Genomic DNA, 14,524 nt, shown 5'->3' with positions numbered 1-14,524 from the left:
AGCAGTAAAATGAGGACAGCTAACAGTTTAGCACAAAAACGGGGGGCAACCGCCATTCCGACATGAGACCCTAATTGTCGGAATGGCAACACTTATACCTTTAATTAAACGTCCTACCATTCCGACAAATTTTTCCTCCTAAGGTCGGAATGGCGTTTTTTTTTTGTTTTTTAAACGTGTTGCCATTCCGACACATCTTTTAAAAGGGTTAAGGTTAGGGTTAGGGTTTATGGGTTGGGTTAGTATTAGTCTTGTTGGAATGCCAGGACGAAACTTTGTCGGAATGGCGGAACGTTTGCATGTCGGAATAGCGGTATGTCGGAATGGCGGTATGTCGGAATTTTGGGATGTCGGAATGCCAGCATGTAACCCACAAAAACTGGAAACAAGGGGAAACAGCTAGTAGAGGGTTTTGAGGGCTACAGGACTGTTTCTTGGCCGGGACCATTGACATCCCTGGAGTCTCTTTAGGTTACCCTTTAGTTTTTCTATGATTTAAGCATACAAGTTAAAAACATATCTGTGCAAATAAGTGAGCTTTAAAGATGTTGGCCTACCTTTTGACAGAGCTTGGGTAGCTGTTTACTTCTGTTTTCAGTCTTTGTGCTAAGTTAGCTGTTTGCTAGCTTGCTTTCATATTTAGCTTGTGTAGGCTTCCCTTTGACAGGGAAAAAAGGACTAGCTAACAGTTTAGCATGGACACTGGGAACAAGGGGAAACAGCAGTGGGGGGGGGTTATGTAAGGGACTATATCTTTTCCTTGTCTGCCCAGGTCAGGCCTTCACTTTGGTTTTTCTATGGATTAGACATACAAGATTTTGTAATGAAATGTTGAATATTTTACCGATTTTTTCTTCTCAGTGGAAAAATAGATGCAGCTAACAGTTTGCTATTTTTGTTCAGGAGGCTAATGAAACTCAGACTGGACTGGACTTCATCAACAATGAAAATGTGAACACTTTTCAGATCATCATTGTTTGCTGTGTTGAACTTATATTAAAATGTTTAATACATTTTTCATTTAATTTGTGGGCCAACACTAGATCGAGTAGAAATATGAAGGTTTAAGGTAAAAATGTGAGGCTAGCAATAGCGTAACTCTGGGCAAAGTCTACAGAGACAGAGACAAAGTGAGCGTAAGAAGGCAGAAAAGTTTTCTTCAAGCTGTTAAAGGTTGAAAGAGCAACCCGGCAAATATATTGTGATCACAGTGCAAAAGAAGTTCATATGAGGAGGAATATTTCAGGGAACTGAAAGGCAACAGCATGACCATACAGCCTGTAGATACATGCAAAGACACAGGCACTGACATACAGTAGACATACACAAAATAGATGCATGTACAGACACAAACTCACACACATCCAGTCTTGAGTGATTCGTGTCAAAACAGAGGACACACACATGCACAGAGACAGTTAATGCCACAGACGACCACACAGATTGAAAGATTGGTGCCAAAACAGTGGAGTGAGACAAAACCATTAGCTAGAGTGGAGGGTGGTGGTGGTAGGGGTGGAGGGTGGAGCTTGAGGGGGTATCTTGGCTGAATCTGAGAGCGTCACTGGCATGCTCACACCACAGCTGGTCTGATGGAAATAGAAGAGGCAGTAACTGAGCCCAGGAGAGAGGAAGAGTGACCACTCTCCTCTTCTTCGCTGTCTCTCTGTCTGAGAGGCCGAACGTTACAGACATTACAGAGGGACTTACAGATTTAGTTTAGCTGGACTAAAGTCGATCGGATGACATCATCATCCATCTGAATTAAAATGGCTTTCAATTGAAATTGTTGCAGGCGTTACACAGAGTATAAAATGACTTGTGTTGCTCTAAACATATTTTATATCTATTCTCATGAAAGGTTCATAGCGTTTGATTTGTTTATGTTAAAATCTTTTCTGTGCTGCAAAGATGTTCTTCCAAACATTTATTTTAGCATGTGTAAGTTCAGACAGACAAGACTAGTCGTCTATATTAATAAGTAGCAGTCAATGTAAATTACCATGCAGGAAACCAACGTTTCCCGCTGAATTAATTAAAACAAAGTTTCTTAATAAATGTGCCAAACGCTCCCGGATTGCAAAATTCTGCCAGACACCGCATCTGGCCCACATGCTGTGTGGAATGATGGCACTTAATAAACCTGAAGTGGCTCAAGTCTGGGCCGGATCCAGCCCACCAGAATATCTCTATTTTACACACTACTGATGGCAAAGGCAAAACTGTCATGAAACCCTGCTCTGCTCACTGGGTGCTATTTGGGGCTTAGTGTCTTGCCCAGGGTCACTTAAACATGTTGAGAACCTGGGATCAACAAAAGCAAACCTATAATGAAGTGACGACACATTCAACTACCCGACCTGAGCCACGTTCACTAAATCTTTTGAACGTTTGGGCAATAATGATGCAACATATTCTGCAAGAATAACTTAAAGTGTGATGGAGAAATGATGGTGGTGAATAGAAAGTGAGAAAATAAACACCAGAGGCAGTTTTCTACAGTGAAATCTCACGCTGCTCTATGAAAACTTTGCGGTTGATCCATTCTACCTAAATGATAATTCAGCAATCTGTATGGTTGTTTATTACTTCTAATAACAAATTATGAATGACTGATGCTATGGGAGAAAAAGCACCCTGAAAGCCAAATCTCACATTAAAAATCCCCACAAAAGCCAGCTTGTGTGACTGTGCCTGTGATACATCCTGTCAAAGTGTCCTTGAACGACACGCTGAGTGTTGACGAGCTCACTCAATCACAAGTTCCTCTAGATAAGCTTTGTATCTATATAACATAGATACCCAGACAGTGCAAATTAAGAATATATAAGACTGTCTGGTTCTCAAATGTGTGTAAAATGCAACCTACCATCTGTGTTTGTGTAATACTTACCTCTGTTGGTGTCCTCGCCCTGTGCTGATTGTCGTGTCGCTCAGTACTTTGCCCAGTCAGAGCAGAGTTTGTTTTTCAGGCATGTGAAAGTACAAAACTCCAGGTCCAAATCCCTTTATGACTTTTACAAATACACAAAATTGATTCCCTGTCTGCTTTGCTCACATTCTCAGGTGCAAGAGACAAAAAAAGTCAGTTTTCTGTCTCAGTAAAAGATTTGTACTCTGATCCCTCCTGTCCTCAGACTCCCTCCCAGCTGCCAGGAAGCAACCAACGCGACAAACTCCCCCAAAATCACTACGTGCACAGGACCGTCACCCCATCCCCATCCATCTTTCTCTGTGTCTGTCCCTTCCTCTCTGTCCCAGCCCCCTCTTCCTCCTCTCATCCACCGCTCCATCACGCAGGAAGCCTGGTCTTCCTGAAAACAAGCATTGGAGCGTGGAAAGGGACAAGGCTGAGGGGGGCAGGTAGGTGAGGGGGGGGGCAGAGGATGTTTTTGTCATTCCTCTGCCCCTCTGGTCGCTGCAGGCCTCACTGTAGTCCATCCTGAGGAAACCACCCTCACGTCACTCTGGCCAGGCCTTGGGCCCACACGTGCTGCCTGTTAGGGCCAGTGTGACGCAGTGGCTTCAGCGCTCCAGCAGCCCCTCGCACATGGGAGCCATAAAGACATATGCGGACTGAAACTGCGGAAAACACTGCTTTTCAAAACCATAATGGCATCAGCAAGCAGGAAGAGCTGATACAAAATCACGGAATGCATTTCAGATAGACAAAAGAGGTCAAATGTGGCGTAGAGAGATATTGTGAGGAAGGTTTGTGCTCTGCCAGAACAAAAGTCTGTAATTTGGCCAGCAAACCACAATCTACTTCCTGTTTGTCGTAGTTGCAAACTGCCAAGTATGAGAATTCCTCAGCAGGTGGTTTTCCAGAGATTCCCATCGACTGATTTATCGCAACAGAAAAAAAATGTTAGAGGCTGTCTTTTGTTCGCAGTTACCATGACAAACACTGTGATCGTAAAAATAAATAACTGTGAGGAAAAGCTTCAAATCTTTGGAGGCATGGCTCGTGTCTATGTAGTCACCATCAGGTAATTTGCCACAAGGGGCTTTACAATCTGTAGGCTGCAACATAGGACATTCTCTCACCTTAGAGGCTCGTTTCTAAATGAATAACTTTAATTCATTGAATACATTTCCTTTTTTGACAAGTTGAGGTTTTCATTTCACCAGTAATTCAAAGGTTCGGCTCTGACATTTTTAACATCATATCCTGATGAACGCATATTAGAAAAGTGGTTGCACCAGCTCTTCATAAGTTTAAAGTTCCCTGTGTTAACCTGGTAATAACATCGGCTAAATGTTAACTTACACTTGCTGAGATCATTGAATGATGATGTTAACTGGGAAGTGTTCAAATTATATTTCACAAAATTACACACCTCAAGTTACATAACATTATGGCAGCAACATTAGATGAAGGACTGAGGCTAATAACATAAACTAGGTTAGCATAATCCGATTTATAACATCCAGTCTAAACTAAATGAACGCTGCTGACTTTCAAATACATGCATTTCTTTTTATACGCAAATACAAAAGTAAAATAAAACAATGTAGCATTTTTCTTCAGCTTTAATGGTGAAGCCAGATTTATTAAGATACTAATTTGAAAATAGCTGGTACAGTAGTTAATAGTTAAGAACTTATGAAGACCTTTACACACAGACTTAGTGATGAATTTACAAATAACTGGTCCGTCTAGCAAGTTAAGCATCTTTTTTAAATAAAGAGAGCATATGTTAGAAGTAGCATGTGAAAACAAGGTGACTGTGAGTGGAGACAGCTCTGTGGAGCGCAGCCTGAAAGTGACAGAGGCCATAATAACAGGATGTTTACAGCCTGCGGAAACACTGCCAGGGACGACCACGAGCAGGCAGCAACTGTGGCTGGAAACACGAGCGAAGAGGAAATGCAGGCCAGCCAGGTTCCCTCCAGATCCACCAAATATAACCTCAGTGACTTGCTGTTTTGTTTACAGACAGACGCTTCCTCACCGAGGTCTGTTTAGGTAGATTTAATTTCCAATATGACCTCTGACCCCTGGAGAAACCACTCTCCGAGACACAGTCGTTTAATGACATGATTCTCTGTCTAAAGTCTCACTTTAACACACACACACACACACACACACACACATACACACACACATACACACACACACAGTTTGCTGAAGTGGTCAGCTGCAGGTGACAGCAGACAGCAGGACACTGGTGGTTTCTGACACCCGGGGGGTTTAGATCTATTCACTGTCACCAGTAGTTTCTTTCTGCCCATCAGTGGTCACATATTGCACCAGGCTGCAACATCCACCACAGCAGAGTCTCCACCACCATGGCTATTACCGACTTTCTCGCTGCCTCAGACATCACTTCAGCCATTAATGCTTGTAAAGGTCAGAAGATGATTGTGTGAACGACAGATTTAAACTTGTTCTAGTCGCAGGATTTGTTTTGATGCATTTCACTGTAGTTGTGTATCATCATTTAACTGACTGGATCTAATCCAGTTTTATCTGTGATTTTGCTTTCAGCTAAGGATTCCTTCTGCCCGAAGATGTTTTTCAAAACAGTGGGTTTATCGAAGAAAACTCCGACAGAGATCGAGGGGGTCTTTAAGATTTTGGACCAGGACAAGAGCGGCTTCATAGAACAGGACGAGTTACAGTTGAGTTTCAAAAAAGCTGTTGAGAGTTTTCTGCAGTATTGTGTTTCCATACGAGACGCAGCACATTTAACGTGTTTATCTCATTATGTTTTCTCAATGTGGTGCTTCATCCCTGCTCCTCATCAGACTGTTCCTGCAGAACTTCTCCAAAGGAGCGAGGACCCTGACGGCAGCTGAGACCAGAGCTTTCCTGCTGGAGGGAGACTCAGATGGAGACGGAAAGATCGGATGGGAAGGTAGGCAGATCTGAGGGGCACTCGGCCTGTAGGTGGTCTGCTTTCTTCTAGTTTATCAGGCAGGAATGTTTGGTTCATCATGAAGAGGAGCAAGGTATTTCTCACAAACAGAGGGGATCAAGATCAGGGTCTGTTTTTATTAAACTCTTCTAAAATACAAAGGTACAAGTGAAAAAGCATTATCAGACTATTTTAGTATTACCTAGTATGGGAGTGAACCCTATAAATGATCAAATGATTATGCTAAGGGCAGGAATATTGAAGGAATATATGAAGACACACTGAAAGTAAATTCAAATAAAATAAGTGGCAGATTTATTTGCAATTTTTAAACCATAAAATGTTTGATGAATATTGTTTTAATATTAGTCTGTTTCTTCTTCATCATTTTTAATTATTTTACTGTGGTATAAAATGTACCTTTTATCAGAAAGGACGAAACTCAACCAGCAAAACAGCAAAAACTGGGATAAATCCTCAAGTTAAAAAAAATTGCATCCTCCTTAAATGTAAATTTCCAGTTAATGGTGAATCACTGGTCTTAAAGTCAGCACTCTTGATCCCTGTGTTGTGTTTCACTGTGTTGCTAGGCAGCTTAAGTATCACCATACATAAGTGTCACTGCCAGACCCTCACACTTGAGAACAATGTTCAGCCATGTTTGCAGTTTGTAGCCTAGAAATTACATGATGAATTTAAAAAGAGAAGAATGAAACATGTCTGAAATTGTGTCTGTCTTCCTTTTTGTTTTCCAGAGTTCTCTGCACTGGTCAAGTCTTCATAAATCATCATCTGATCACTATGACTTGTTGATGGTGATATTCTCAGGGTGGACCTCTTCTTACAATGTTTACTAGCTACAGTTAATAACATGGACTCAACCAAGGACTCTGATGTGTTTAGAGTAATAATATATGTTGTAGATTTAATGTAATAAAGAAATTAAAGTAGACCACAAAATCAGTGTTGCCTCTGTGCTATGTGTCTTTCCCTGCCAGAAAAGTGAATAAAGAAACATACTTTTCTCCATGAGATGTCAGTGTTTTTTGTCTCCTGTGATAGTACCTAGTGATAATCTCATGAGCAGAATCTTCTCATGTGCCTCATGTTGTGATGTTATATCGAGCACTGGGAGAGGTCCAGCCTGTGCAGGAGGCTTCGGTTTCTCTAATTAACGGCCTGTGCAACTTTCCGCTTTGCAAATGAAGTGTTTGACATTCTGGCAAACTCAATTGGAAACCTTAGATGGAGTAATTTGGTGTAAATTATATGTTTACATTGAGACGACATGTGCATAAAATTGAGCACATTTTCTTTGAAAAGTTAACAGATTACTCTAATATTATATATTAACCATCATAAAACCCAGTATGTTTAGTTTAGGCTCATGCTGGCTTAAACAAGCTCATTGAGGCCATAAAACAGTCTGGGCTGTATTTGCGCTGAGTAATTCGACTTCTCTCAACCTCTCATCTTATAGGAAATATGTATGACATTCGATCTGCAGTTTGCACAGAACTAATGGGCTCAGGCTGAAGAGACAGTATGTCCCTCTTGTGTTTCGCTCAAAGACTGCATCACTTTCTGACTGGTGAATTCTGTGGACAACATTAACAATCAGTACAAGAGGCAAGAATTGTATGGGCTCATCCAGGATGGGGAGGATACAGGAAGAGTGTTGTTGCCACTCATTTTTAATTACAGTAAATAGCTCCATTTAGACAACTATGTTTAAGTCAAATGCAGAGGTGGAGAAAATAATAATAAAGTAGCAGAAGGTAAAGTAGAAGTACCTCAAAAATGTACTTGAGTACAGCACTTGAGTAACTATTACTTTCCACCGCTGCAGGATCACAGTTATCTCCAGAAAACAGATCACACCTTCTGAAGAACATAACTTGTGTTAAACTAATGTGGATGGAAACTGTGTTAATTAGTTTTCTGAATGTCGGACAAAATACTTTGTCTGTGTAGTGTAACTAGCGGAAAATTAACTACTACTATTTTGTCTTTATACAGATCAGTTTTTGATTCAAGACGTAAGCTTCTTATCTACAGGATTCACTGGATCAATACCAGACACAGTGCAGCTTTCTGGCAGCCTGGGCTCAACCACTCCAGCCCAGAAGTATTTATTGTAAATTGCAGATGGGCTTGGGGGGCACAGGCAGGACACAGTTGGATCAGAGGTCGGTCTGGCAGACAGAAATGTAGTTCTGGCAGAGCTTCAGCAGAAGCTGGCCTGAGGTGTACTTGCACTGACCCAGCAGAGGAACTCTTGGGTGGGATCGAATTTCTGTGCCAGTACATTTACAGGACTTCTGTCAATGAAGCACATTTATTTGCAACTTTCTCTCAGATGGCAAGCCACGGGGTCAGAGAATGTAGGTCACTTCTTTTTCTGCTGCAGCACGAGGCAACAAACTCAGGTGGAGCATTAGAGAAACATACAGAAGAGCAAAATAAAAAAAAAAGCTTTACACGGCAAAAACTCAAAATCTTAGTAAATCAAAGTATGTTTGTCTATTTATTAGTCAAAAATATCTCATTGCACTTAATATAAGACATAATCACCTAGAAAGTAGCATTTCAGTGAGATATTGGACTTGTTTTTAGATCATTTTAATTTGTTTAGCTTGATATTGAATCAGAATTTTTCCAGAGTAGGCAAATTAATACGACAGTCAAATGTTAGGTTCATATTTGGTTGCTGATATCTCAAAATGTCAACGCAATTTCTGTGTTTACAAGTATTTATGTGCTCATTAAAGTACGGGAAATTAAGGTGCGGCTTTCTGAATATTCCACAAATCTTTCACAAATGCGCATTTCAAACATGAAGTGTGAAATATGATGGGGGATCGTCCTTCGCCGCCTCCAATTGCAGACGTTCATAGCCTCGCTTGGTGGGTTTCATCCCCGCTGTGAGATATTTGTAATTTAAACCTGATATTGAAGAAGGGCAGGAATAGTGACAGTATCTATGGCCGAGTTGTCTGAGGTGAGAGACCTCATTTGACCAGAGCAAATGTTAAAGGCCAAAGATTACAGAGCTTTTGAGAGGATTTGAAGTGAAGACGAAGCAGAGCGAAACAAATAAAGGACAAATATTATAAGTGCTGCTGAGACATCACACGTGAAACCAGTGAAGTGAAGGAGGGGACTAATTAGGCAGCATATTTGGGATTTTACAGTCAGTTTATGCAGAACTGAAGCTGCATTTTATTAGATGTTTTTAATATGATTTGTATTTAATTCAATATTATCTCTACATTATATTAATCATAGGAACATCCCTGCCACCTGATGTACGATAGGCACATAACTGCCTGCAGACGTCATGGGAGCAAATATGGGCATGGAAAGACCCCTGGACCAGTCCCTCATTTAATGTCATTGTTTGGTGCAGAGGGAGAGCTGGGCTTCATTACACAACTGAAGTGTTAAGTTGACGAGGATAATGGCGACAGTGACGATGAGGAGGAGGACACCGGTGATATCAGTTTTTGAAGCGTCCCAAAATAGCATCACAAATAGTTTCATCACCATAAGGAGAAATGGTCTGAATGGGTGTAAGAGGACCAAAAATAAAACCTGGCAAACGGTCCTCGGTATGCGTGTGAGTGGATGATGACGAGGTGCTTTTAAATGAAAGGAGGTCTGGCTCTCCGGTTAAACCCCCCTCCTCTTTGGCACTATAGGTCATAGTGGGATTTTTTCAACATGTCATCTTGTTTCTGTAAAGTTTTTTCGTGTTCCCTTTTTACTCTTAACACCTTCTGACAAAGACTGACTTTATATTCATACAAATGTATGACCTTTTGCAGAAAGAGACATCAATAACACCAGAGGCCACGAACACTTTTTGTTAGTTAAAGGGGCACTATGTTGTTTTGGAGACGAAACTCAAACTCAGAATTTTAATATTTACAATATAAATGAGGTAATAATACAAACTCAGACACATTTATTTTTTTCCATAACTGAATAAACAAGCTGTTCTCAGAGGAAAATAAGGTTGAAGCTAGAAAGGTGGCAGGGTCCGCCAAATATAAACGAATTACAACAGTATGAAATTGTGTTGTCCTTTAAGGTCAGTTTGTTTCTTCAGTTTATTCAGCCATGACAGCAAAGAGAGTTTGTTTATTTAGTTTGTTAGACATAAAAAAAAACATCTTTCAAGATCTTCATCTTCGGATTAAAATTTCTTCCCCAAAATTACATAGTGTGCCTTTAGAATAATTAAATAGAATCGCTACGTTATTTTGATTTTCAGCATGAGAAACATGAGAATCACAAACAATATGCATAATCTCAAATATTTTATTGATTTTATGTTTTTAATTCTCTTAAACGCCAGAAGAGTGCACTATTAGTCACCAGATGAATGTCTGTTACAACCTGCATCAACATTTTGCATGCCTATTTTTCACCTTGGTGAAAACGTTGCCATCGCTGGCGATTATCAATCACAACAACGAGACTTTTCTGACACTGGAATGCCAAGAAAGTCATTGCAGGCATTTTACACACGCCGATCGCGCACAGGCTCGTTTTCACCAAAACGGTTCTGTTCAGAGGGCACGTGCAGGGTAATTTATCACCCTAGGTGATTAAGATGTAAAAGTACAGGGTGTCTACGTAATCAGAAACCATAACATTGTATCTCATGTGTCATTTTTTTATTAAGGAAGTCTCACAGCACTTTAGAAGACAGGCTAATCTGGATTCAGATGATCATTTAAAGTGACATTTAATAGGACAAATTACACAATATATTTTACAAACATCATAATAAAGAGGACATTTAAAGAGCTCAGTCTTGGCATTAAAAACATTTACACTTCTCATGAGAAAGGTCTGGGATACAAAGTTTAACATACTGATATTATGGCACAGTCTTTGGTTAGGTTCATAACAACAAGGCAAAACTAGTCACAACTAAACAAAACTGTCAGATGAAAGAATAAGTGGCTGTAGTAACTTAGACTATAGAAACCTGTTTATCTGTCTGACAATCTGCAACACACAAAGTAAAAGTTTACCTCATTCTTCTCTCCGTGGTGCTCGGCACAGTCAAACAGATCAAAACGACATGGCCACAGGGTACGTTTCACCCAAATCAGCAGCGTATATTATTAGCCCTATGCAATATCAAGCACTTTTGCATAGACCTACACTTAGCCTACCATTTAAGCATCTTCATTTATGTGCATATAAATAGAACAGCTCTGTCTAGTGGACACATTTTTCGCCCGACTGCTTTGACTGCTTTGCACACAGTGTCTATTACATAGCCTATGCATCATATTTCGGGGCAGTGAAGGTATATAAGCTTGCAGGAGTGGCTGAAGGCTTTACTGCAGTGAGCAGAATCATCCTGAGCGAATCCACTCTAAGCCTTTAGAGAAAAAACCCCAAGGTGAGTTTCACTGAGGAGCTGCAGACCTTTAGGCACTGAGCGGTTCAGGGCTTCGACTTCATGCAACGGGATACAAATCGAGGAAAGGGCCGCACAGGGCCATGCAGATTTCTGAACATCAGAAGCTCAGAGTTTGGCTTTGGACTGACTAAGGAACCAAATGGGAAAAAAAATCTATTTGCCAACCAAACACAGCTGCAAAGGATATTTGATCTTTAGCCTTGGAGGGCTTGGTTTTGGAAAAATTGGACTACCTTTTCTGATCATTTGGGGCGACCAGAGAGGAATACTCACAGAGAGGAACTCTAAAATATATTGCATGGCATAATGAAAGTGACACGTAGCTCTTTAACTTTAAATGCTGTATTGTCAAGTGAGAAAACTTAACATGCTTAGATTCGAACTGCTTTATCCTGTCTGATGTGCTACAGCTGAACTCATGAACTGATGACTTTCTCTTCTCTCCTCCAGCAGGTAAAAATGGCATTCGCTGGTCTTCTGAAGGATGCTGACATCACTGCAGCCCTTGCGGCTTGCAAAGGTAAACCCCACCACGAGAATGACACACCATGCAGTATTACGACTACGTATTAAGAGCCTAGATGGTGGCTGCACATGCACACAATCATGCACTAGAAAAGGATCCTGACTCTAATTTTACTCATTTGTAGTTGGATATCTTGCTGCAGAATTCAGAGTCACATCTCAAATTGTAGTAAGAAGATGCTCCATGCATCTCTTCTGCATTTAATACTAAACACATCGTGGAGGTGGATCAATAGTGCAGCAAGCAAGCAAGCAGAATGTGACTTTAATGTTATTTCTTTATGTCTCAGCACAGACATTTACTCAAGTAAAGGTAAAAACACAACTGTGTAGAAATATTCTGTTACAAGTAGAAGTCCTGCATTCAAATGTTTACATAAGCAGAAGTACAGAAGTATCAGCATCAAAATAGACTAAAAGTACCAAAAGTTGAAATCATTGATGCATCAAATGTGCAATATGTGCCAATTGGCCACCTGTGAAATTCATACTCTAAACAAGTAGGGGGCACATATCACCAGAGAAACCACCAGCTGCTGCCAATTTTAGCTGCCGTTAGCCAGTTAGATCAGTTAGCTGTGCAGCTAGCTCTTCTATTGGCTAAATCTGCCCGGACTGGGAGCTCAGAGCACTGAGGGAGTGTTAGTGTTGTTTACTATTGGAACAAAGCAGCTAGGAGCTGGTCACATAGCATGTTAATAATAATATTAGTATTAGAAGCATTAGATAACATTCTTTTTTTTTTTTTAATTTGCACATGTTGCACATTTAATGTGTAAGAAGTGGTGGAGTAGAAGTATCACGTTTCAGAAAAAAGTGTTTCTTCCTAATGGCCAGCAGGGGGCGACTCCACTGGTTTCAAAAAGAAGTCAGATTATATGTAAGCTTATAAGAAAATGACCCTACTTCTCACTTGATTTATTCCCTCAGTAAAACGTTTTCTCATTAGTTTATGGAGTCAATCGCTACTTCAAGTCTTCTTAAATACAACATGATTTTCCATCAGCAAATTATGTTGCCATTTAGAGCAAAATAGACGATAAAGCAGGGTATGATTTAGGGTGTGTCTTTATGTTCTCAGTCAGATCAAATCAGTGTTGTCCCCAGCTCCCCCCCTTTAATCCAAGTAGGGTCACTTCTGCCTTCAAAAAAACCCAAAAATGATGACAGCTGTAACACCAAACTCCACTTCAAACCGGTAGTCTACAAGGTAATGGGTGACATCATGGTTTGTTTGCACTTGGTCTGATATATTCCCTTCTGTGTCTCCTCACAGCTGCCGACTCTTTCAAGCACAAGGAATTCTTTTCTAAGGTCGGCCTGTCTGCCAAGTCCGCAGATGACATCAAGAAGGCCTTCGCTGTCATTGACCAGGACAAGAGTGGCTTCATTGAGGAGGATGAGCTGAAGTGAGTGCCACCTTGAGATTTCACCCCAAAGCATCTGAGAAGCTACCTGGTTACTCTATGCCAGCTCTCTCCTCTGGTGTTCGGTGACACTGAGCCGAGGAGAAAACAGAGCAGACATAGCCTTCTTGAAATTTGGAGCTAAATTGAGTGCAGTTCATTCAGAAATACCAAATCATCCAGAACTTAAGAAAATGAGAAGACTAAAGTGAGGGGTTTGGAGATTTTCTGGAAGATAAACTCCTCAAAATCAATCAATTCAGTGTAAAAAATACACTGTGAAGAAACACACTTGAAAAATAAATATTTACAGGTCTATTTCTGTTCATATTATCTGTAAGACCCACTCACCCTTTCTCTGTGATCGTTCTCTCCAGGCTGTTCCTGCAGAACTTCTCTGCCTCTGCCAGAGCTCTGACCGACGCTGAGACCAAGACTTTCCTCAAAGCCGGTGACTCTGATGGCGACGGCAAGATCGGAGTTGATGGTGAGAAAACGTTCCTTTTTTTTTCACAACAATCGCAACTTTGAGAATTTTGAGATCTTGAAATAACACTTAAAATTATTTGTCTCCCTGCAGAGTTCGCTGCCATGATGAAGGCTTAAACGAATAAGCTGACCAACATCTTACTTCACAACTCTAAAGGAACAACTTGAGACAACTCTTCTTCTCCTCTTCCCTCTCACTTTCTCTCTCTTCAACTCCACACCACTTTTATACACTTGACCTTTCACCCCCCCCACCACTGACCCCACTCCCCCCTCCCACCACCCTCGACCACAAACTGACCCCTCTTTCTGACTGTGCTTACCCCTTTGCTGTCCACGATGAATGTACCTGACTAAGTGTATGGCGTGGTTGACTTGTGTCTTTCTCTCTCTCTCTCTCACTTCTGTCGTCGTTTTACTATGTGAGTTTTGCTTACCGTGAGATCAAATGATGCACTTTTATGGGAAACGGACGGACGATGAGACAACAATAAAGGTTCTTTTTCAATAACACAAGTCTGACCCTTGTCTTCAATACGGCTTATAAAGAATAGTTTGGACCAGACAGAAAGCCCAGGAATTGATCTTGACGTCAAACACCTTCACTTTTACACTACAGAAGGTGATTTACATGATGAATGAGGGAATAGGAAACACATTTGTCAGTCCACCAAATGACCATATTAGGAAACTGATTTAAATGTTTCTTAAAATGCATATTTTCATGAAAATCTTCATCCACTGATGTCAAATCATAACAACAACCACTGTGGCAACCACAAGTGACAGTCGTGCTAAAT

General features: G+C 40.8%; 2 protein-coding genes across 3 annotated transcripts; both read left to right on the top strand.

Moving 5' to 3' along the window:
* Positions 1-5,203: 5,203 nt before the first annotated feature.
* LOC311250370 (parvalbumin, thymic-like) lies at positions 5,204-6,893 on the top strand. Its single transcript, XM_084342010.1, has 4 exons — positions 5,204-5,353; positions 5,492-5,624; positions 5,752-5,861; positions 6,617-6,893. Exons 1-4 carry the CDS (start codon positions 5,293-5,295, stop codon positions 6,643-6,645), a joined length of 333 nt encoding a protein of 110 aa, XP_084198136.1. The 5' UTR covers positions 5,204-5,292; the 3' UTR covers positions 6,646-6,893.
* A 4,299-nt stretch (positions 6,894-11,192) lies between these two features.
* On the top strand, positions 11,193-14,240 carry LOC311251008 (parvalbumin beta). 2 transcript variants are annotated; one of them, XM_084343246.1, is made up of 5 exons: positions 11,193-11,283; positions 11,755-11,824; positions 13,106-13,238; positions 13,613-13,722; positions 13,816-14,240. In XM_084343246.1, exons 2-5 carry the CDS (start codon positions 11,764-11,766, stop codon positions 13,839-13,841), a joined length of 330 nt encoding a protein of 109 aa, XP_084199372.1. In that variant the 5' UTR covers positions 11,193-11,283; positions 11,755-11,763; the 3' UTR covers positions 13,842-14,240. The 2 variants fall into 2 exon arrangements, with proteins under 2 accessions (XP_084199372.1, XP_084199373.1); XM_084343247.1 differs by having other exon boundaries at positions 11,213-11,283; positions 11,758-11,824.
* The last annotated feature ends 284 nt before the right edge of the window (positions 14,241-14,524 follow it).

The sequence above is a fragment of the Pagrus pagrus genome, assembly GCF_965226575.1.
Source record: "Pagrus pagrus genome assembly, chromosome: 21".
Classification (NCBI taxonomy): domain Eukaryota; kingdom Metazoa; phylum Chordata; class Actinopteri; order Spariformes; family Sparidae; genus Pagrus; species Pagrus pagrus.
Note: the sequence above shows the minus strand (reverse complement) of the source record. Positions and strands in the feature narration are given on the sequence as shown.

Bases quoted from the DNA above. Each gene is read 5' to 3' on its own strand.
- LOC311250370 (XM_084342010.1), top strand. From the start codon at position 5,293: ATGGCTATTACCGACTTTCTCGCTGCCTCAGACATCACTTCAGCCATT. The intron at 5,354-5,491 runs GTCAGAAGATGA...TTTTGCTTTCAG, and splicing joins AGCCATTAATGCTTGTAAAG to CTAAGGATTCCTTCTGCCCG. The intron at 5,862-6,616 runs GTAGGCAGATCT...TTTGTTTTCCAG, and splicing joins CGGAAAGATCGGATGGGAAG to AGTTCTCTGCACTGGTCAAG.
- LOC311251008 (XM_084343246.1), top strand. From the start codon at position 11,764: ATGGCATTCGCTGGTCTTCTGAAGGATGCTGACATCACTGCAGCCCTT. The intron at 13,239-13,612 runs GTGAGTGCCACC...CGTTCTCTCCAG, and splicing joins ATTGAGGAGGATGAGCTGAA to GCTGTTCCTGCAGAACTTCT. The intron at 13,723-13,815 runs GTGAGAAAACGT...GTCTCCCTGCAG, and splicing joins CGGCAAGATCGGAGTTGATG to AGTTCGCTGCCATGATGAAG.